Raw genomic sequence first — 24,120 nt, forward strand, 5'->3', positions numbered from 1 at the left:
GTCATTTGGATCTAATTATGGGCAACCAAGTGGAAAAGATGGAGTAAATCAACTCAAAGTGATTTCAGTAAAGAAAACTCAATTCCAGTGTGTACACTCAATTCGCCATAAATCTAATTAATGTTGGTTTAAATGGAAGCACTCAGCTGATTGTGCGTCAGAAAACATTGCTGAGGTTTCAACTTCTCTCTCTCTCTTTCTCTTGCTCTCTCAATCATCTCTCCTCTCGTCTCAACCTGGGGAGAAACAGCAGCGCTCTAGTGCCATCTTGTGTCCCCTGATGTGTCCTACAACAGGTAAGACGGTCACCAAGACTTGACTGGAGCAGAAAATTCTGATCCAGGGAAAAAGCTTTAAAAGTATGTTAAGTAGTTCTTTAATATAACCTACAATATGTCACTATACTCCACCGTGCTGAATACGTTCAGTAAAGACATTATTCTGATGATAATTAGATGAATCTAATAAAATCCACATGCTGTAAGAACCCATCTGTGTGATATATTAACCTGTGTTTCTCTAATCCAGAGATAGTTTCAACTTGGGGCAGTTACTTGCTTGAGTAAACCACTTCAAGGCCGTGGTTTCCCAGCGTGGAGGTTAGGACCCCTCCAAGGGCCATGAGATACATTTAAGGGGTCTTGAGATGATTCACAAGATGGTTTAGAGGAAGAGACCCCTTTTTGCTACACGAAAATATGCATTCAAATAAAGATTGTGAGAGGGAGGGAGGAGTCACATCTAACAACAGGGTGGCATGTACACCACATCATCGGTGACATACTGATGGAAAACGCACTGTCCTTATCTTTCCTCTAGATGGCCATAGTGCCCAACTGCACACCAGAGGGTTGGAGAGAGAGAGAGAAGGCAATCATTTGCAACTTAGCATTACAACATTAAAAATGCTCAGAGGTCAACAGAAGTCATCGCTCTCCGAAAGCAGCAGCCTATCGATTATACACTAATGAGGAAAGTACAGCGTTTCAGTGGTTGTAACTACAACCGTGTGCTTGCTATTCTGTTTAGGATACACAACTGAAGACATATTTCATGTTGCCGTGATAAAAGTAGCAATGAATGGTGCAAAGTTTGAATTGTAATCAAGTTTTGGAGTAAGAAGAGCAATAATTTCAATCACCCGTGTGGCGAAGCCTCATGTGTGGCCCTATTCTGCAGGTGTAGTTAATGTAAAAATACAGCCCCAGACATCTGATGACAGGTATCATGTTTGTACAGTGGGGCCGACATGTATCTGTCTGCCACCTCACTGTAAATCATGTTCACAGTCAGGCAGTTTGAGGTCACACAAAGTCACATTCGCCCCTGATTTCTTGATTTGCCATAATGAGAAAGTGGAGAGGTTAAAAGCTAATGACTTGCCACTTAATACTGACAGCATTTGCATAAAGGAACTGACGTGGTTTGTGGAATGAAATGAAGTTTAAGGAGAGCTGTTCATGAATAAAAAATGTTCTATAATTTCTGCTGATGTGAGGCATAAGGCCCATACATTTATTGCCATCTTTGCAATAAAATAAGCGCAGGGCTTTATGTTGGAGTTGCTTTAACGACTTAGGGATGATAAAGGAAGACGACATTAATCTCAAGGGTGAATTTGTGTTAGAGTTGACGCTGTAGATATCAATTACTCTTCTGTCCTCGCTCTCTCTTCCTTGTCTGGTGTTCAGGGTGGTGACAAGATCACATTAATTTTGATTTAGCTCCTTCTGTGCGCTCTGTCAGCTGTACTCTATATGTGGCTGTTTGTAAGCGATCTGAGCTGTAAGTGTGAGAGTTGCTGATGCTCCTGAAATCAAATCTCAAGTCTCTGGATTACCCCTCACCTGTTACTAATAAACACGGTATTGGAGAGAACGTGGACCCATATTTGTCCGTATCCTCGCGGTTTTATGTTCTCCTAACTCATTACATACACATGCACAGCACACACTCAGGCACGGGCTGTGTCCCAGTAGTCCACATCTATTTCTGCGTGTCTGACCTGTGGTGGAGAAACAAAGGCATATCAGTTTTGTAAATACTGTTGGGACCGTGATTCTTGGAGCTAGCCTTGCTCCTTTTTTCTTTTTTTTTTTTTCTAACTATAATGGGCAGCCCACCCTGCTCGGGCTTGCCACCAACTGGCAGCGCCAGCAGGCTGCCCCCGAACCTTGGACCAGTATCAAGCAGACCGGGCCAGTATCCCAGCAGCCAAAACCCAACAGATGCACTGCGCTGAAGCCGACATCACAAAATCAGGGGACTAGCGTTTGAAATGTTCTCCCTCACACATAAACACACACATATTCACATCTAAATATAAACCCTCCCTCAGCTAGGGGAGTTAGCGGATGAGTGGAAATAAAATCTGGTGTATCAATTTAATCTCCACTGATTTCTCCTTGCCCTTGTAGTATCTGTTTTTACATGGCTTTACTTTTCCACTAAAAGTCTCACTTGAACTGGAGTGTATGAGGTTCCTGTCTGTACTGTGCAGGCTTAGGAAGGCCAGTGTTAATGTTAATAGTGATATTATCATTACCATTCCCAATATTATTAGTCGAATTTTAAGGCTGTGTATGCAAACTGTTCTTTTCTTTGATGTTTACACTGAGAAGTGTTGCAGTATGCTTTGTGTTCTATTAATAATTCAGAGCCATCTTCCATATTTTTTTTTTTCTTGTCAGCATGTGTACGTCTGAAACATTTACACCATTCTGACTATCCATTTAAACCATGGCAGAGAAATAATTTCAGAGGCGAGAGCAGCTACTTCAAGTCATTGTGATTCAGATCCACCACACAAATTCTGTAGAAAAAAAAAAGAAAAAAAATGGGTGAATGAAATATCTGAAGAGAATAAAATGCATAGTGTTTTACTCAGGCAGAAAGAGCCTCCACCGTGTCACTATCCAATATTTCAATACTGGCTAATATGAGCTCACGCAACACATCTGCCACTGCAAATATGAAGTTGTAAATCAAATCTGATTTTTCTCTCTTATTGTGTCTCTTTCTCTCTTCTCAGAAAGACAAAGTGGTCAGTGCCATGCAGCGAGGATGTCCCTACACAAACCCTGCGAGATGTTCAGACAGAATCTATACAGAAGTTAGACACATTTTGGCGCTGTTCTTTTTTTCATTTGAACATGACCTCTTTCCAAGCACCGCTCTGAGCCTTCTCTGCAGCTTTGTCATGTAGCTCTCTAATAGTGGATTAATTTGGGCTTAGAAATGCTGTAAAGTTCTGAGAATGAACATCGATCTTGCAGTTTAATGAGAACTAGCATGGGTTAGACCCCAGCACCACCTCTCTCTCCCTCTCTTTCTAACACACTAACACACTAACACACACACACACACACTTCCTCGTCTTTACACCAAAGCACCTCACAGTCACAGTAACTATAAATTCTATTGTCACGCAGCCACCAGCTGGCACCAGCGCTAAAGGTGATGCATTTTACTTTGGGAAAATTACCCGAGGGCAAAAAGTGCATGCTATATTAGGAGGAAAGACTTACGAAGACGAAGAAAGAAAAATAATAAGTCACAAAGTCACACACACACACACACGCACTCACAGGCACATCCTGCCCTCTTTCTCCAGACCAATGCTGGCACTATACGTCCTCAGGCCTGCCTTGGCTGGTGGTTTGATAAATTGGCCCTTTCATCTCGTCGATGTGCATTGTGTCAGTGGGTTCGTGTGTATTTGGATCTGCGGGTGCATGCGTGTGTGTGTGTGTGTGTGTGTGTGTGCGTCTGCCTGGGTACATTGTCTGAGCTGTGAAGTGTTTGGCTTCCTCACTGAAGGCTGCTGTCACAGCCTCTGAAAGCGTGTAATAGCCGCCCATTCTGCCGGAATGAATACACATCCATACACTAGTGAGAAAATGTGGCATTTCAAAAAGACTTGGGATAATCGAACAGAAAAATTATACAAAAAGGGGCATAGCAATGTCATTCTTTTCAGCTAAGCTCTAAATTTGGTGCATATGATTGCTTTGGTGTTTATGGCCCACAGTGAATTAATGCCACTTTTGATAGATCAAGGATGGTTATTGTTGGCTTTGCAAAGCATTCTTGCACAAAATATGTGGTTTCTGCGAGTTGGATTGTGATTCATGGCAGCATCTTTGTCTTGATTTGATTTGGATTTAAAAGGTTTGTTTACTTAAATTCCTTAGAAATACTTCCCCCTGAAATGTGGGTCTGTGTTAGCAGTTAGGATTTGATGAGAGAATGATTTGTAGTTTTAACACGAGTACGCTCTGTTCCACTGGGTCTGTGTTTGGACGCAGACCGTACCGCAATCACTCTCATATCGTAGCCTGTCTGTTGATTAATCAGCATCTTGTTTTCAGGTTGTCGGCATAACATCAACATGTCTGCGAAGAAGAGAAATTAAAGCCACAGGAAACGTGAATAACTCAGAAATAGCTTTAGTCTGCTACAGTAAAGTCGGGCTGCAACTACCATTTCTAATTTATCTGGTATATTTTCAATGTAACTGATTAATTACGTCTATAAAAAGTGCATAAATCTAGTGAAAGTGACCATCACAGCCTCCCAGAGCCCAATGCTGGTGTCTGACTAACAGTCCAAAGCTTAAAGGCATCCAATGTAAAGTGACGGAAAACTGAGAAAAGCAACTAGTTCTCGTGTTTGACAACCTGAAACCTGCAAATGCACAGCAAAACAAAAGGCTTTGATTAAACAACTGGTTGACATCTTTTGGCAATAGACCAACTTTTTCAGCACATGTATAAATGGCTGTTCTACCTTAATGCACAGAGCGGCAGACAGGACGGAAGAAGGAGCAGCAGGAGGAGCTCATGATCGAACCCAACACAAGGATAAATATTCATTTAAATCCATGCAGGAAAATGAGGAATCCCTGCTGGGAAAACAGGGCAGAAACTCACAATACTGACTCCACCCCTTCCACCACAAGCATGGCTGAGGAGAGAGTTGATCCACACAGGACTGACTCTCTCAGACGCCCCTAATAGGTTTGGGATTTTAAAATACTTGCAACCCTTTAAATCGGCGTAACTAACAGGTTGCATTATGTCTGAGGCTTTCCCTCAGGTGTAACATCTAATGTCGTACAGGAGAAACACTCTCTCTTCTTTCCCTCCTGTCCTCTCAGTCCTCCTGCCACATGAGACCCTTCTTGGGTGCATAATGTGCAACTTACTCAGTGTTTTTGCACAACAGACGCATTCCTTCAGGTCCACGCGCTAATAAAAGCCTACAGATGTCGGAATAAAAATCTTGGCAGATGATGAAATGTGACAAGGAGGCTGTTGCACACCTGGAACACCTGATTAGGACACCTCTTCCTCTGGGAACACCACATGAGCAGCTCGGTGATTACGTGGCAGGGGATTTGGGCGCTCTTTCTGTCTATTTTTGATGATATTCACGTGGGTGCACTGTGCGGAAACCTACTCACTCGACCAGTGTTCCCACTCACTCACTCTGCAAATCCAGCATTCAGAGTACACTACCACACACACACACAGACACACACACACACACACAGACACACACACACGGTGTAAACCGAGAGCGCTTTCTGCCTTTCATTCATCCCGAGGAAGAGCTGCTCGCACTTTCTTCCCGTCCTCCCTCCCTCACGCTGGAATAGCTCACTTTGTTTTTGTTGTCGGTGCCTTTCGGTCGGAGTGGAGCTGGATGAGATCAACAGAGCCGCGGTGCCTGTTTCCTCTTTTCTCACCTCCGAGATATTAACATTAGGGAGCGGAGAGCCGTCGCTAGAGGACACGCTCATCACGACAGAGAGCAGCGAAGGAGGCTTCCTCTCTTTTTTTTTTTTTTTTTTTTTTTTTTTTTTCTTTATTTGGATTTTGGAGAGGACGGCGTGTGATTTAAAAACGAGTCAAAAAAAAAAAAAAAAAAAAAGCAAAGATCCGTATTGAACAGTGGCGTCTCCACGGACGCGGCACCCGCCAAGACTGTGGTCCTGTTCTGACGGATTTTACGGCTCAGGTGCGTTAAAGGATTAAATACCGGCGCTTGGCGGATGGTTGTCGGGTTCGTGGAGAGGAGTCACTGCCGCTGCGCACGGTGAGTGATGGAGTCCGGACTGACCGGGAAATACTGACAGCAGAGTTTGCTCAACGCATGAATTATTGACCGGCACTGACCTCGTAATTTGACATCTGTTTCAAGCAGAATACCCTAAAAGTTGTGGCACCTTAAATCACTCAATATTTCTATGGCATTCCTGCAGGGATGCTGGCTGTCAGTTGAGTTTGTAGCAACCTCTGCAAACTTTTAGGGGTTTGGTAGATAAATCTGAGGCTTGGTATTGATCTGCACCTCCTAACACGCAGCATCAACCTGCTGCAAGATGCCATAGTGTTCCTGTGGTGCTTATAAAATCCTTCTTTGGGAGTTTTATGGGGCAGTTTCTCATAAAAGCAGCACTTTGAATCACCTACCAGGTCGATGCCTGCAGCGTTTCCAGATTGTCTCAGGATGTTAACCAGGAAATGTTGGACTGATGTGGTGACTGCAACCAATGATTGGTGTTATCCTCGGCTGGTGGGGATTGTTTTCTTGATGAAGTGATTCACAGTTTTGTCTGTGACACTGACCACCAACTGTGTAAAACTCAAAGATATTCAGTTTACAGTGGCACAGAGAGAGAAAGCAGCTCATCATTACACTGAGCAACTGGGAGTGGATGGTGTTTGTACCCAATAACTGACTTAAATGATAAGTAACTTACGTTTAGTGCAGTTTGAAGCCATTTAGAGAAAGTTGGCATCCTGCTTTGGCTCGAACTGGATGCAGAGATTTCCCCTCACGATTTAGAAACTTTTCACAGTAGTGGGAATCCAAGCCGTGTCTCATCTTCAATAATGACTTTCCCTGAAAAGTGAAAATGAGACACGCGTCAGATATAATATGGATTAGGTCTGATACTTGCTGCATCTAGTTTCACTGGCTCCCGTCCATCTTAATGAGAGCCCTCTCACTGCTAGTATTTGTCACTTTGGGAAGAATGTCCAGTCAGTGTCACGCTGGGTGTCTAAGGCAGGATGATAGCGGCTTATGGCCTCCACAGAGCACCCTCCTGCCTGTCACCAGGACTGACCTCACACTCATGCATGCACACATACATTACAGGTACAGGCTATCCACTCATTCAGACACACTGTAATGAAGTAAAACAGTGATGCAGCCATCATTTCAGACCTCTGAGAAGGACGTTCTGTTGAACCCGAGCACCACTCACTGCCTTTCTTTGTATTTCTGCTGAATTGCAGTGGGTCCATTTTTCCACATGTAGCCCAACTGTCGGAGCTGAGCAGAGGTTTCATGCTCCGTTTATGTAGAGTTATTGATCGGCATGTGCTCACTTCTACTGTACTGTACTACTCCAGCAGGCAGAGCAGCAGGGTGTCTCGGAGCTAGAATATAATAGGACAGAATAGAATTGAATAGTAATGCACCTTACACACCATCTTAGAACTGCAGCTGACGATTACACTGTATAATGTGAATCAGCTAAATCATTTATGAATCATTTGGTTTATAAAATGGCATAAATTAGTGAGAAACGCTTGTCAAATGTTCCCAGAACACAAAATGATTTCTTCGAAATGCTTGTTATGTCAAAACAATAGCTCTCAACTACAGCTGGAAGGATTAGTCAACAAACAGAAAATTAATCATCTATTATTTAGATTTGCTTCTTCTCTTTGTCTTGTTCGATCATAAAAGGAAGATTTTCGGGTTCACGATTTTCTGACATCATGCAAACCAAGCAATCACTCCAGTGACTGAGAAAATAATCAGCTGATTGATCCATAATAATAATAATTATGATCATGCAAGACAATGCAGCAGGAAATTATATTTGGGAGGCTGGAACCAGCAAACTTTGAGCAGGTCCCCCCCCATGTCTAGTATAGATCGACTGATTGCTAAACTGATTCACTGTTTCAGCTCTACACATATTTCATTTAGCTACAATACAAGATTATGCTTCTTTCATTGCATGTTTGATTGTGCTGTCAGTGTAGAATGTGGTAACACGGCAAAGGTAATGTTATATATATACATAAATGTGATTTAACAGTTTGTATTGATGCCAATTCCCACTTACTGCACTGCAATTTAAGAGCTAATACTTTTAGTGAAGAGAATTTAAGAGGAGCAAAAAAAAAAAAAAAAAAACACAATTAGCATTTTCATTATGTGTAACACACACAGCGGAGCTCTTGCCAGCTCTGAGGCATCTTGACGTATAGGAGCTTGTTCCTCTCTCCCTCTTTCTGTCTCTCATGAGGTGCTGAACTGCATCTGGGGGAGAATGTGATTTACCGAATGGAATAATTTACCCAGTCCTGAAGGAATACACAGAGGAGCGATGTTCTTGAAAAGCGCCTGCTTTCCTTCTATACATATACAAATAAAAGCATACGCACACACACACACACACGTACACACACACACAGTCTGAGAGCAATAGACGAGGCAGTGATGCTCTTCAGAGGTAGCTGCTGCTTCCTATCTTTTTTAATAGGACAGGGATTGATTGAGTGAGTGTGCACGGGCTTGCGTTTACAGGCATGTGATTGCTCTAGTTTCTTCAAGATTGATAGAGCATCATGTGTAGGTGTGTGTCTGTGTGTGTGTCTGTGTGTGTGTGTATGTTTTCCTCTAAGAGTGCTCCATAGCAACAGGCACTATATCCTCTTCAAATATCTTTTTCTCATACACGGTATGCCATGACCTTTCTGCTGACTGTGTGCATGAGAGTCTTTGCATGGGTGCATCCCTGTGTTAATGTGTGTGTGTGTGTGTGTGTCCATGTACATCAATATGTGGGCCATTTGACCTTTCTTGGTGTACATTCATTAATATCTGCATAATAACTAATATGGAGCCGCCTGCTGTGCCCATCTGCACGATCAAGATATCGAATCTGTCTGTCTCATAGTTGCATCAGTGTGTAACCTTTTCCAAAGAGCTTTTTGTCCTTTTTCTCTCAAACAAAGCGGATATCATCACAATTGTGTATTGACAATGATTTGGCGTGCGTTGAACAAGTGGTGCATTATCATTTTTTAGACCATTTCATGTATCTCTCAGCGGGGACAAGAGAGACATCTTTAATATATATCTTGACACGGTTGTCGTGTTATGTTAATATCAGTGTTAGACTAATAACTGGTTGCATATTTCATATCCGGGAATAGCAGACAGAGCTCTTTAGAAATCAATTTTCTTTTGCTCCATCACCATGTTCGGAAACTGGCCTGCTGCCAGATAGGGAGGGAATGAGAGAAGGAGAGGGGGATATTGTCGGTGCATTAGTGAATGAGGAAAGAAAAAATATGCTTATCAGATGTAGAATTCATTCTTTTCAGTCTTTGAATTTGTCTAATTAAGTTATTTGCTTCCTCAAAACTTCATAACCATTCTTACAAGCACACTGAGGAATAGATGCAAGCTGAAGAAGCACGGGTACTTGATCATAGCTCATAGCTTCCTATTTATATAGGCTAGGTGCTGCAAGGTCATGCCCTATTTAGTCCCGGTTTTAGTGTGTGTATGAGTGTGTGCATGTGTGTCTGCGTGATGCACCATCACAGCATGCAGTCGGACATATTGATAGCATATTCCTTTGTGTGTTTGTGTGTGTGTTTTGGTCATAATGTACACAGCACATGAACCCAGCACAGTATGAGGCTCATTCACTCGCATGCTATCTTTGCAGAAGAGGGCTGTGAGCATGTGGAGACCATATATCTCATAAACAATAACTTAGCACTCTTTCATAGAATCTGTGTGGCATCTTTAAGGCTGTTTGCCTCTCGCTTTTCTTAGTACATATTTCTAAAAGATAAACACTTCCCTCTCGTTTTCAATTCTTTTATCAACTCGTATTTAAAAAGACATTGTGCTCAGTTTGTCAGGTGGTGGCTTAAAACAGGTTTTAGAGTTTTCATTTGTCTCATTTGATCTCATTTGATTTACCTCAAGGACAATCTAAAATTGCTCGACATTTTAGTTGGTTTTCTTTTCAGGTTATTTTCAAAACAGACAGTATTTCCTTTGTTTGATCATTTGACTGTCGATTGCCACGATCAATGCCATTGATTGCTTCCCTTTTCTTGTAGCTCCAGTTTGCTGGAGGCACTGTTCTCTAACGCACACTCAAGGGCCAAACAAGCTCTAATAGTTGAACCCAAAAGCTAAAATCAATCCCTTCAATGTAATAACACTGAGGCTGTCTTAGAGAGCAGAGCTGCAATATCAGAATACAATCAATCCCAAGGATTTTATAGTCAGGATGAAGACTGCTACACTACTGCACTTGCCTTACTTTACCCTGACCTTGACCTGCGTAATTATTCCGGCATAATTAAACAGTGTGTTATGCAGCTGGTCTTGCAAACTGAAATCAAGGGTGTATTTGTAAGCTCTCACACAAAAACAACGTGAAACAAAATATTGCACTCACAGGCCTGCAGAGACGCACACCTCTTACAAAAGGTGCATTAATAAGCTGTGCTTTACCTCTGGGGGGGATCCCTGCAGGCATGGCAACTTAAATTAACTCAAGCAAACATAAACACACACTGACAGACACTTGAACACAGACACACATCTATAAAATACAAGCTCTGATTGACAGCCGATCCTACAAGGATGTGCGTGTTCACGTCCCCTTAGGACCGAAATACATCATCAACTGTCAGCTGTATTGTACTAAAACTATTTATACACCTAGAGCCAAGAACCTCAAACCACCAGCCGTGCTGTAATGTTTGTACTGGTTGAGCCTTTTGTGGCACAGAAAGAAGGTTATTCCACTAATTAGTAAGAGGAAAATTGTCATATTGCTAATTAGCTGTTTGCAGTCATATCAGTTCAATAATGGAGACGATGAAGAGGAAAGTGAGTGAGGACAGAGAGATACAGAGAGGGGAAAGGCATTACAAAGCATTATATCACTAGTGTCACTTCACTTGTTCCACTTATTGCAATTTTATGCCTGATTTCTTTTACACTTCTTATTTTTCTTTCCAATTTCTCTTGAATTTATTATTTCTACGTCTCATTCCAGCTCAGCTCTTTGATAATGCATGTCTTTTGTATTAAGGTGCGTGTCACCTCATGGGAAGTCTGTTTGCCCCCCCCCCCCCCCCCTCCTCCGTGCTTCGCTCTAATCTGCACAATAATATAATACATATGGCACTTGGAAGTACAGAGTTTGTTTGGGTATAGGAAAATTACTAAAAAAATATTGAATTATATTATTCTCACTATGCAGTACGTTTACTGATCCCAGTTTCAAATACAGTCTGCCAAACAGTGCGTGTATAGCTCTGTGTGTGTGTGTGTGTGTGTTAAACTGACACAAGCATGTGCTCCCAACAGCCAAAGTCCTTGAAGCGTGTGCTTTCATGCTTAGTGCAATGTCATGTATAAAGACCCTCTTTTTTATTGATCACACCATTTTCTTGCTTGTGTTGGATCCTGTAACCATGCCTCGACTTCACTGCAGTCTCAGGTCTCATACTTTCGTTATCAAATCTGAGTGTTTAGAGTGAAAACCAAGATGGTGTTGAGTTTATAATTGTTCTTGTTCTATGGAGATGGACACTTTGCAAGGAAAGTTATACTAAACAGAACAGCATTGCACAAAATATGCTTAAGTATAAAAGAGTGCAATTAGTTGCTAATGGAACAGATAGACCCCAGCAGTTTTGTTGCCATCCAGCATAGTATCCCCCATATGTTACAGTAACATAACAACCCCCATTCAAACTTCAGGCCGCCTTCTGTCTCCCCACATTAACTCTGTTTGCCTAAGAGTCTGTTACTGAACACATACACACATATAGACACGGGGAGGTGGAGATGTGCTCGGTTAAACCGGCAAAGCCCAACTTTGCCCAGGATAATAGCCTTCATTCACCCTCTAATGAATCCATATTGTGGCCTAAAGCAGTAGATCTGCTATTAATACCATTAACAAGTAATGGCCCAGAGAGAGATTTTCAGAGGGAAAGTACGACAGTACCCTCATGAATAAAAAGGTCCAATAAAGGCAGAGAGGTTATAACGTCTAAAGAGAGCACTAATGGGGGAATCTCATTTCTACCCGGATGGACAAATGTTCCTTTGAACTGTAGGAAGTCAACAAAGTGCCAAGAAGAAATATAACTACTGTCAATTTCATCTGCCAATATTTTTTATTTGCTGAGCTATTTCACTGCAGCATCCCCCATAAAGATGACTTGGGTGGAACAAAAGGAGTAGTGGTCAGTGTTTCCCCCAGACAACTGCTGAGGTAGAAACTAATCAGACACTAACGTATCTCATCACAATCAGTCACTTCATTTGTTTCTTAGGGCAGTTGGCTGGGCAGCAGCAAGATGAGTCTACAGCAACGCTAACAACTCTGCTAGCATGCTAACATTAGCTGATTAGCACTAAGCTCAGTGCCAGTGCAGCTATGACTGATGGGAATGTCTTTAGATTTGCACGTGTTTGGTCATAAACCAAAACATTTTACAAACTGAGGTTAATGTCTGACAGTGACACCAGATCAAAAGTCAGATGATCAGCAAAGCATCCTGAGAAGTGCACGAATGTGTGACGTTTCACTCAAAACCATACATTTGCACCTCGTGGTGGCAGTAGAGGAAATGTCAGAGGATCAAGTCAGGAGGGTGCATAGCCAAAGAGCCACGAATGTCTCTACAAAACGGTGTGCCATTCCGCCGATGATGTAGATGTTGAAATATGTCAGTGGTTCACCTGCTGGATCGCTAAAGTCATGAATATTCACAGCAGCTAAACTGTTTAACACAGAAACCATCTTAGATCAGCATGTTAGACAAATGAAATAGACTATAAGGCCTTTTTCTTTTTGTGTTGTTGAGCCAAGAAAGAACATGAATATACACCTATCGCAAATATTAGATAGCTATAAAAATATTTGCATGTATTCTTGCAGGAATTCTGCAGGAGGAATGTGTGTCTCTAACTTTCAAGTTGCGTTTGAATGGATTCCAGTTGTAAGGTGCATAATACAGTAGCTTATCAGCTCTTCTTCTGTAAGAGCAGAGAAAGTCTAGCGTACACCATCCCTCATGAGTAATCCCTGCCCGCAAGGCCATGTTGCCACCACTGGGAGAGATAGGAGGTAGAAAAGATGGGAAAAGGGGGAGAGAGAGAGAGAGAGAGAGAGAAGCATAGTGTGAATATGTTTGACTGTTTTTGACTATCAATATCAAGATGCTCCACACACACTTCAGAGAGGAGAATTATGTCCAAAATAGAATTTGGGGCAGAACAAGCAGTGTGCAAAAGGAGAGAAATAGTCCCACAGACACAGACTCTGACTCAGGGGGAGGAGTGTGTGACCTGACCTTGGCATTAAGAGTGTATTTTTCTCTACCTCAAGTCAACACTGTCTCTTCCCAGGAGAATTTTGTCTTCTTGGTTTCACCACGCTGAAATGAATAATAGGCGACAAACCGTAACATTAATCACACGTTTGTGTGACTCATTTTGCATCTTTAGCTTTTAGCTCTTAGTTTCATATTTCACAGTGAGACTTCTGTTTGTAGCCCGGCTGTATTTGACTTTGTGTATGTTTGCAGTCTTGGGAAAGAATAGTAGAAAGCGGGCTCCTGCAGTGCAAACAGAATGAATGGGGATTTGAGTTCAGACGCAGGATCTGGCTCCCTCAAAGACTTTATTCAGTAAGACTAGTACCTTAGATTGCTACTGTACAAAGGGGAGGGTTGTTAATCTTGGAGCAAGTTTGAGGGGGAGCAGACGAAGGGAAGACAGTGTTCGGAAAGATTACATTACCAAGAGCGAAGCGGGGAAAAAAAAAGTAATGTGAAACATCAAAGTGGCACAGCAGAGTGCCTTTGCTATATAGGGTTCCATATTATTAACCCTGCAACCCCTCTCTTGTTATTCCCACTAAGGACTCATTAAGACAGGTCAGTGGCTCACAGGCTGGTGTCAATATGTCAACGCTTGTGTGCATAATTTGACACTTAAATCAGAGCAGCACATTATTTCAGATGAGATAGGAATGATATAAGATGTGAGAGCATAAAGAGGAAGAGAGGAACAGACAGTCCAGTTCAAAGCAGTCACCCTCCTGATGGAGCAGAAATGAAAAGATTGAGGGGGGAGGAAAAGAAGTAGGGAACTTAAAAGAAGCCCTGCTGCCCCAACCACCTGCTGTTCTGTTTCTTTTTATCCTTCAGTTTCTCTCCTCTACATAAAGCGTGGCACATTTTTCTGTCTTTCCCTAGTTCGTCTTATATTTTACCAATAGAGGTTACCTTTCCGGCCATAGGGGAGCTGAGAATGTATTTTTTATAATAGCAGTCATGTCTCTGAAGCTCCCCACTGGGGTACAACATTACACTGCACCTCTGTCAGTACAATACGTCCCTCAGTTGGTACTACACTATCTAGTTGCAAGTAATTTTACAAACCAATTAATATTCTATGCCCAGGCGACAAAAAACAGCCCGAGAAGTTGCGTTTTTTTTTTTAGAAAAGAACAAAAAGCCATATCCAATTCAGCACCAGCTTTTTAATGAATGGTGGACCAGAGGCTGAGATTTGAGGGAGAGCTTGGAGTTGACATCCATGTTAAATACTTGATATGGTCTTAAAAGGGAATCCCCTTAAGGTTCATTCTGTCATCAGATGCCTCAGGCCTTTATTCTCTCGCTAAGACTTATCTAGTCACTGTAATGCTGTTTGTAATTGAGTTTAGGGCTTTATTTCATTTTTAATTCGAGCTGCTGTTTATGTAATGCTCACGTCTGCCCTCAATCAAACTGGTTTTTCTCTAAATATATATATATATATATATATATATAAAAACACACAACCTTTTTCCAACTGATCCCCACCCACATCAAAGCCGTGAGAAAAGCACAGGCATAACAGCAAAGAGCAAAATCTTTCATGTCAAGAAAATCAAAAATGCATCGTAGCATTAGTTAAGGACGACCTGCTCAGACATGCTTCACAATCAGCTCATTCAAAGCTGTGTGGTTTGTAAGTGGGCTGACCGATATTGGAGAGCATTTGCTTAGACCAATATTGCAATCCAGTATGTTCTTTTTAATTCCTTATCTACTGTCTTACACATCATACTCAAGAACACACAACATATACATATATACATATACATTCTTTCCTGTAGGCCCACAGGTGATGATGAAAGGAGATGGTCGGATGCATGAATCGATGAAATCATATTTTTCACAGATATCTTGCATCACATATATCAGTCACTGATTTATGAATACCGATAACTTCAAACACTGTACATGTAATATTATTAGCATGACTACATTTTCAAGAACAACAAAGCACTGCAGAACAAAAGGACTAGTGTGAACATTAACATGTTCAAACCAGCAGCAAACCACACAGATTTTAGCCATGCAATCGTCATACATGGCCTTGTGATGCTTTGTTTAAAGGTGCAGCGTTGCCTCGTCTACAGTAACGAGGCACCCGCATCTTCTTAAACCCAAAATATGTCGACACATCTGACGCTCTGTTCAAAGCTTGTGTGCGCTGTGGCATTTTTCAGTGTTTTCTTTATCTACTCTAAGAAGATTTTTTTTTCCCGCAAAATTTATTGGCATAATCTTGGTTAACTCGCTGATGTAAGTGTTTCTCACTAGAGCTCATCACTAGTAAGGAACTGATAATACATTTCTTAGGGCACCGAAATGTCTCACTGCTGTTTTGACGTCAGTCTCCACTCGCATATATCATCTAAAAATAAATTTTATTTACTTGTTACACACCTCAGTCATCGTTGATTACATAGTTTCCAATTACCTCTGCATGCATCTATGAGAAAAATAATCAAATTATACTGTAACAACAGAAATCTGCACTATAAAGAAGGAATGGAAAGATGCAGTTGAACCATCCGTTGATATTAAATCTATCTGCGTCTATTTGTGGTTCGTGCTCTTTTAGAAACTGATGTTTTTCCACTTTTCCATTAGGATCCCTGAACACATGAAGATACTGCGTTCAGTGCACCACTTATAAACCTAATGCCTGCCTCCCCACCCTCTCTTCCCCCCCCTATCTCCTGCCCTCTTTCATTATTTTTCCCCACTATCTGTCTCTCCATCTTTTTGCTTCGTTGGGCCTGCCATTTCATTAATCTCAACAACAGATTGCCTCTATTAATTAGTCTACATCTCCCATCTTGCGTGCAATAATGAGAGGTAATAGAGATATTAGGACGATAAAGATATTTCTGCAGTCACAATCACTTTTAATTAGCCTGAGAATTAAAAGATAGATATGCCTGTGCCTGGCTGATGTCCAGACTGACAGCGCAAGGTCTTTTTCTTGCCTCAAAATTCTGCTGCAAATCTAATGTGTCAGTTTGCAAAATATATCTGTTTCATTGAGTCTCTCAGGCTTCACACCTCACATTGTGGAGGCATTAACGTGTCCATGCCTCTAGCCAAAACAAGTCTCCGGCTTGTCTTCAGTGACATTTCAGAATGAATATTCTGCCTCACAGACATATATAACTTAATGTAATATATTTTACATTAAAGGTATCTGCAGTGTCATTTGTTTTTAAGGTATGGGTATAGTATTTTAAAGAATCGAGGAAGTGCCTGTACAAATGTCTGTAGTTAATTGAAAGGTCCACTAAACAGACAAGTTCTGTGCACTTGTGTACATGGAAGTTAAAGTGCACTGGCTAAAGGTAATTACACACTCGGCTTGAAATAAAGAATCCCTATTCCTGTCACTGTCTTTCACTGCTAATACATGGAGTGGATTTTGCCTGATCTCATCACTAATGTTGCGTATCTCAGCAGACCACGCAGGACAAAAGGCTCCGTTCTGTCAGAGTTACAGGAGCTGACCTCTGCAGCATACACAGATCTCGCACCATGAAAAACTTTGCCCCCGAAAGCACCCGTCCTGTCGCTTCCTTGGTGGAAGGAGCTCATCCAGTTTAATGGTTGATGTTCCTGGACCATTTCCCTACAGACCCGTTACTCACCCTAACCCTGTCAGAGCAGTGCCTACGGGGTGCACATAATGAAGAGAATAGAAAATTGAACACAAGACCCCAGAGCACATCATTAAACCATTTTCTATTACGGCACTCTGTATAAAAGTGAAAGAAAACGCTGTTGCCAGGTTGTTAAGGAACCAGAGTCACGGGTCCCAGTGGGAAGCTCAGGTCTCTATCATTTCACTGGTTGGGCAATCCCAGCATCGACGAGGTTTTAAAGCACTGTTAAAAGGTCTCTAGCAAGATTCCCAGATGAGAAACTGTTTACTTCAGAGACCATAACCATCACCAAAGTCGCTTTTGGCTATACTGTTCTCTTTGCAGGATTATTATTTCCTGCCTGTGTTCAGAAAACTTTATGCAAATGGTTAGAATAGTGGGTCTCTGGTAGAGATGTGCATCTCAAGTGAAGATACTATTCCACTCAAACTTTTTCAGTTCAAACTTCAATACAATTGCTGTTGTTTTCAAAGGTGTTTCAGCAATAAATGTGAAAAAACTGGCCGATAACCAATTACGTAATTAGAATTAGCTGGTACCTCGATTAGCTGGTGCCTAAGGCAGCTCCTAGCTAACGTCCGGTTACAGGAAGGTCGAGTGGATGAAATTGGACTCGGGCAACAAAAAAAAAAAAAAATCAGAGACTGTTTTGTGCCCACATCATTACAGAGACCACAGTCACCTAAACTATTCAGTTTCTAATAATTTAATGACTATTTAAATATTTGAAAATCATCAAGCATCTCTCGTCTGCTCTGATCTGTGGTAGGTTTACAAAATTAAATGTCAAAATGAAGGTATGAGTGGAGCAACAGACTAGAGCGTACACTGACGACTATGGAGTAGAAATGATAAAAATCTGTCTCAAAAAAAGGCAAATCGTGACTTCTTTTTGAGCCCTCGTTGCTCTATTCATTTATATGCAAATACCATGATTTCAATACTATTACACCACAAAATGAGAGAGAATAAAGAGAGAGACAAAGAAAACTCCCAATACTTCACCTGCTACCCCCCATTTCCATCTTGTAGAATAAAGAAGCAACTGATAAAGACGGCGGGCAATATTTGGTCTTTTAGGAGTTACTGGGTATATTGCATATTATAATAATTCTACAAACCAAGCATATAGAGACTGATAGAATGTGATGCATTTCTATAAATTAAATTCCCAACAGTGCACAATGTAGTTAAGATTAGAAACACATCTGCTATCTACAATAGTGACTTTAGCATGGAATATATTCAGAATGTGGTTTTGAAAATAAAGCCAAAACTGAGGTAATATTTTTGTCCATGTTCAGCATTTCAAAAAACTGATTCAAACAAATTAAACAAACTTGCAGGGTATTGAACAGTTTATTGCAATTAAGTGCAGAAACTCAAGTTAGAGCCTCAGGACATTGTTTTCAAGACTGGATCCAAAATCATCCGTGAGAGGTTGTTCCGACAGAGAGGATCAACATATTTTGGGCTGAACTGTCACGATGAATCTGTCATTCTGAAGGGAAACTATTTCTAAATTGAGATGAGATACATGCATGCTCATGCATCTCTAAACACACACTGTAAGGTTCACTGGCATTTTATTCTCTTCTGCATATTAATCATATTCATATTTGCGTATGTTTGGGTGTGTGTGTGTGTGTGTTTGTGCAGTCTCAGATGAAGATGAAGTCTGCGGGCGTCGTGGATGGAGGCTTGTTCACAGAGAGCTATTGTAACATCTGCAATGCCCAGCTCATCTCCGAGTCCCAGCGCACCGCTCACTATGAGGTTAGTCTGTCTCCTCTCATACAGGAATGTTCGCACAAAAAATAAACCACCTAAAAATGCTACGGCACTGCGTTGACAGCCAGATTCCTGCACTCTACACTTTGCATCAGCCTTATTTGTACCAATTTGTGCTTGTGCCGTTCAAATCAGTGCTCATCCATTATACATAGACTTAATGCAGCATGGTAAGGCTAGTCACTTGCACCCAAACAAACACACACACACTTTTTATTTAATGTTGCCTACCTCTCGGTGCACTCTCCAAGAGTAATTTAATGAATGGCCATTAAACAATCTGCCCTGTGCATTAGATAACGAGGATGTATGATGTGTGTGTATGCACAGGTGCATATGCATGTGCACTTGCCTGCATGTAGGTCTTCCTTGATTACAAAACACAACTGGGATTAAACAAGAGCACTAATGAGGACAAGGCCCTTATCTGGAGAGAATAAAGCAAGGACAGTGACAGTGTGTATGTGTCTGCATGTATGTGTACCAACCACATTCACTTGAAACTAATCTAAGAAAGGAGTGTTATTATGGGGGGGGTGAATTACTGAGAGATGTCATTCAGCACACCCCAGTTTACACTTTTTCTGTACACATAGATGCATCTCTGTCGGCCTAATTGCAAATCTGACTGCAATCCATCTCTAATCCAGTCCGGAAGGTGTCAGTAATGAACCTGAAGATTTTTGCTAACTGCCAAAAGCACGAGAGGAATAACGTGTGCCCTTCTGTAGTTGAGTTACAACAAATAACAGCTTTCTCACAACAGTCAATAAACACAGGCACATGCATTGCTGTCATAGATGAGACTGTGAGCGAGACAAAAGCTTTAGTGTCTTCAAGCTGCACAGTTTGCACCACTGTCTGCAACAAAGTCGTGACTTTGCCTGGTGCCTGATCACCTGATCACCTGATCACGTGAGAGTCAGATACATTCTACACAAACACACAAGGATGATGTGGCAGATTTTTTTGCCCCCCTTTTAGCCCCGTCTGTCTCTCCAACTTGATTTAAAAAGCAGAAGACAAAGAGACACAGACACATGCATAGTCCATTACGGCAGGGGAGAGCACTGAGGGTCAGTGCGGGGTAACCATGGTGACGAGGTCCCGCTTTTAGCCCATATCCCTGAGCCATTAACTGCATGACCATTTATTTATACACCTATAAACACAAACATACTCTCAGACAGACAGCCGCGCGCGCACACACACACACACACACACACACACACACACACACACACACACGCGCACGCACACAAGCACTGACAAAATGCATTAAAGTAGTCAGACAAGTGAGGAGGCATGTGAGGTAGAGGAAGGGGGGGCCTTTCTTGTCCCGGGGGCAGAAGATCCAATCTAGGCACTGGAGCAGCAAGTACAGTGTCTTGTCAGAGTCTCCCATTAGCTTTCTTTGTGGGCTCTTCAGCCATGATATACACTTAAACTTACAAGTACATTTTAATCTACAAAATGTAAGTGCACAAATCATATGGATTAAACACTAAAGTGATTTCAGTCCAGGGAATTAAAGGTCTGGATAAAGTCACTTTATATAGCCTGGTTCCAAAATGTTTCTAGTTTGAAATTTTTCCCAATCATAATCTTTACTTTTATCCCTGCACTCTGCTGTACAATGATGTGTATTTTACTGCATATGTGGCCGTGAAGATACAGAGGCAAGTGTTGATAGTGTCAACAAAATTGCACCAGCAGTGGAATTTATAGATGATGATAATAATAGATGTTATATAGCAGAAAAGGAGTGAAGGTCAGAGCATGCCAATAAAGTGATGTGTGTGGGGCAAGATAGCTGTGTCAACCTTGTAAACCACACAGAGCTGTCTAAACGCACACACGTGCACTAATCTTTACCCCGCAGTACGTCCAGTGATTTTCATTTTTCTGCATTACAGTTAGCAGCTTCAAGGACACCGCACAGTCCTCTCATGTAGGCACAACTGTATATTTGTAAAGCTCTGTGAGAGGCAGACAAAAACACACACTCAGGTGGGGTGAAAATACAACAACAAGTGAGTAAGCGGCACAAAAACATCATCAGCGTTACACCTACTACGCTTTCACAAACTGCTTCTCACGTTAAGATTATTTTGCTGATATAATATCAACTATATAATATGTACTTCGTAATTTTATTAATCATTGACTCCATTTGACTGTAATTTTAGCCATTACCGCACTTCCTTCAGCACTTCCCTTCAGTGTGTACAGGTGAAGTAAAGAGTCATTAACCTCCCACAACTTCCCCAACACAACATCTTAATCAGGCCTTCCAGAAAGCCGAGGCAGGCCCGGCCCATTAGTCACCTAGCCGGGGGGCAAAATGTCTGCCAGGACCATCAGCTGAGACAGAGATAAAAGCTCAGAGGGAGATGCCAAGGTGGAGTGACAGTCATTGATTTGTTTCTACTTGGCTCACTTGATAAAATTAAGCTCCGTTTACTGACTGACACTTTTACTCGCTCTTCCTTTTCTCTTTCCGACCCTCTTTCTCAGAGTAAGAAACATGCCAACAAGGTTCGTCTGTTCTACATGCTTCACCCTGAAGATGGAGGACCACCTTCCAAGAGACTGAGGCCAGATAACCCAGTACGCTCTCACTGAGTTTCTGTGTCTGTGTTGCATAACATACAATGCTGATGAGACTTTGTCACCTCAAATTAATATTTGTAACTTGATTCCAACTTTAAAGCTTTTAAGAGTCATTAATGAGCTAAATCACTCATACATTTACCTGTTTTGCAGTGCGATCACAAACTAAAGCAATTGTTCGTATGCATGAAGATGTACGCATGAGCTGGCTTGCCTCAGTGTAATCCCTCACTAGGTCTGTCCACTCTCAGGCTTGGCCATTGCAACAGAGCACCCGTGGAAATATTTGTTCGCTCTGTTGTGTGCAGTTTTTGTGCTAAAATTCTCCCAAGAGAGGTTATGCCTTAGCCGGGGTTTATGGTAAGATTTAGGAGGCAGACGCCACCGAGCATTTCTATATCTGAGCACTGCAGGCCATGGCTTGGGAAGTCAGTGCATTACCGATGGTTGTGTGTCTGCGCGTGTGTGTGCTTTTGTGTCTGTATATTTCGAGTGCCCTCTTCTGCAACTGTAGTAAGTGCTGAGGCTGCATTTGCATCCACAGTGAATTGTTGGACTTCGAACATGAAGCACAACTGCTATTTTGCTGTTGATTAAACTCTGACTTTATGCTTGTGGGTCTTGTGTGTGTTTGCGTCTGTTTGTGTGTGTGTGTGTGTGTGTGTGTGTCTCTGAAAAGAAATGTGAACGTAATAGACTATTGTGAATAGGGAGATGTACCATCGTACATTGTGTGCCCCATTTATCCGGGAAGCCAATAGTCCCACGTGGCAAAATACACATATACACACACACACAGAGCACATACAGCACACACTTTGAGGACACAGCTGGTGGAAAAATAAAGCTTATCAAACTAACTGACAAATCTAGCTGTGCCAGAGAGAGAGAAAGAAAACAATGCAAAGGCACAGCCAAGACCCTGGGCGGTAGTGCAGGGCCAATTAGCTTGGTACGGCAATGACCCTCTGTCCTCCACTGGCAGGAAATTCATAATAAAACCTAAGGAACTAAAATGTTTGCAAATGTCCCCAGTGTAAGTGATTTCAGGTTGCACTTGACGAATGTGCAATGCAAAGTTTAAAACCCTGACAAATACTGTTTGAAGACGTTTGCTCGCAGATTAAAGTTGTCTCAGTGTCCATCAAACCCCTAAATCCAGCGAGGCTAAAGCACAGAGACAAATCTGGACAGTTTCAGATATAGAAGGAGCTACAATCGCCAAGTGGGGTAGGAGTTATCTGTGTTTGCCACAGCTTTGAGGACCAATTATAAGTACACAGCAGAACCAGGTTACTGCTTTAGACCATTTGTGTGGATAGACTGATGTTCTTTGTTGGTATGTGACACCTTAAGTTGGTCTTTGTTTGCTTTACTAACAAGAAATCCCCTGTGTCCATGGCTTGGTTTGTCCCCTCACCGTTCAGTCACATGTTGTGTGCCTCAAGGCTCCACCCTCGCACCATTTCCCTTATCCGTGTGTTTCCAAAGTCTCTTTGCATAACTCCATTACATAAGCTTAAATTCTGAGAACTCTTCTCGAAGACCCTGTCATTACCCCTTTTTTTTTTGCCCACAGCAAAATGAGATCAATCCTGAATTGTGAAACATTAAGGGCCAGGTTTGCTGTAAGAGAGAGGAGCGATAATCACTTCACTGTGGCTGCAATGCAACATTTTTGATGCGTTAAGCCGCAGTAAAATTGCCATCACTAAACTGTACCAAATTGAAATATTGGAAAGATACAACAATCATCATACTGTAAGACTCTTGAAATCCTATTATGTTTCTTTCTTAGCCAGCGAATGTCTATTAACACAAACTGTAAGACGAGATGTAAAAAAAAAAAGTGATAAACGTTCACCACTGTGGTAACAGGCATGTAATGACCACATGGGTTTACAAACGCACTCACACATACTGCAGAAATATACACACCTGTGCCTCCATCTGTCTCCCTAAGTGAATAAGACATGACTCAGCCCCTCCTGGCTTTCACCTCGCATGAGACTCACACATACATCCACACACACACTCACCTCATCTCATCTGCCATGCTGTAACGTATTATAAGCACCACAGCTAGCACTCTGTACTTAACCTTTCACACTGAGATGTGACATTGATTATGAGGCAGTGCTGGAAAAGTGATGTGAAGTGAACAGTTTTCTAGAGATTCAATTTTCACCTTTCAGTTTGGGATAAAGTTTGCCTCTTTTATATCTTTAATCTTTCTCCCACGAGAAGTTTTGGACGTCTTCTCTCTGCACTCCATCATAGTGTTCTTAGCCCTGTGTTCTCGCACTGATTGGCATGGCGCAGTCCAACGGGAACAGCAGGAAAGGTTTTTCGCAGTGTGAATGAAATGCCAGTATCCACCCAGAGTAAAATGCCATGCCTTCAGGTTTGTGTGTAGGTGAAAGTGTTTGTCACAGAACAAACAGAGAAAGTAGGTCGTATAGGTGCTCCCAGATGAAAGAGCAGGGGATTTTATCCGTTTTTCTCCCCTATTCTCCACCCTGCTCTGTCTCTCTCCTCTCTGTGCAGTTTTCTACTTGCGCAAAGGGCAAGAGATAACAAAATGTTTTTCTTCCTCGCCTTTT

The 24,120-nt window shown here is 41.9% G+C and overlaps 2 protein-coding genes across 4 annotated transcripts in view; one reads left to right on the forward strand and one right to left on the reverse strand.

Moving 5' to 3' along the window:
- The window catches only part of slc25a16 (solute carrier family 25 member 16), a 391,343-nt gene that overhangs the window by 132,986 nt on the left and 234,237 nt on the right, over positions 1–24,120 (reverse strand). The gene's annotated exons all lie outside the window — the stretch shown is intronic.
- Positions 18,779–24,120, forward strand: part of LOC139211147 (zinc finger matrin-type protein 4) — a 28,765-nt gene continuing 23,423 nt past the window's right edge. Inside the window, exons 1-2 of the mRNA XM_070841419.1 lie at positions 18,779–18,889; positions 21,422–21,514. Of these exons, the coding sequence (XP_070697520.1) occupies positions 18,779–18,889; positions 21,422–21,514 (204 nt within the window). The remainder of the gene's footprint in view (positions 18,890–21,421; positions 21,515–24,120) is intronic.

This window comes from Pempheris klunzingeri, chromosome 12 (assembly GCF_042242105.1).
Source record: "Pempheris klunzingeri isolate RE-2024b chromosome 12, fPemKlu1.hap1, whole genome shotgun sequence".
In the NCBI taxonomy this organism is placed as follows: Eukaryota; Metazoa; Chordata; class Actinopteri; order Acropomatiformes; family Pempheridae; genus Pempheris; species Pempheris klunzingeri.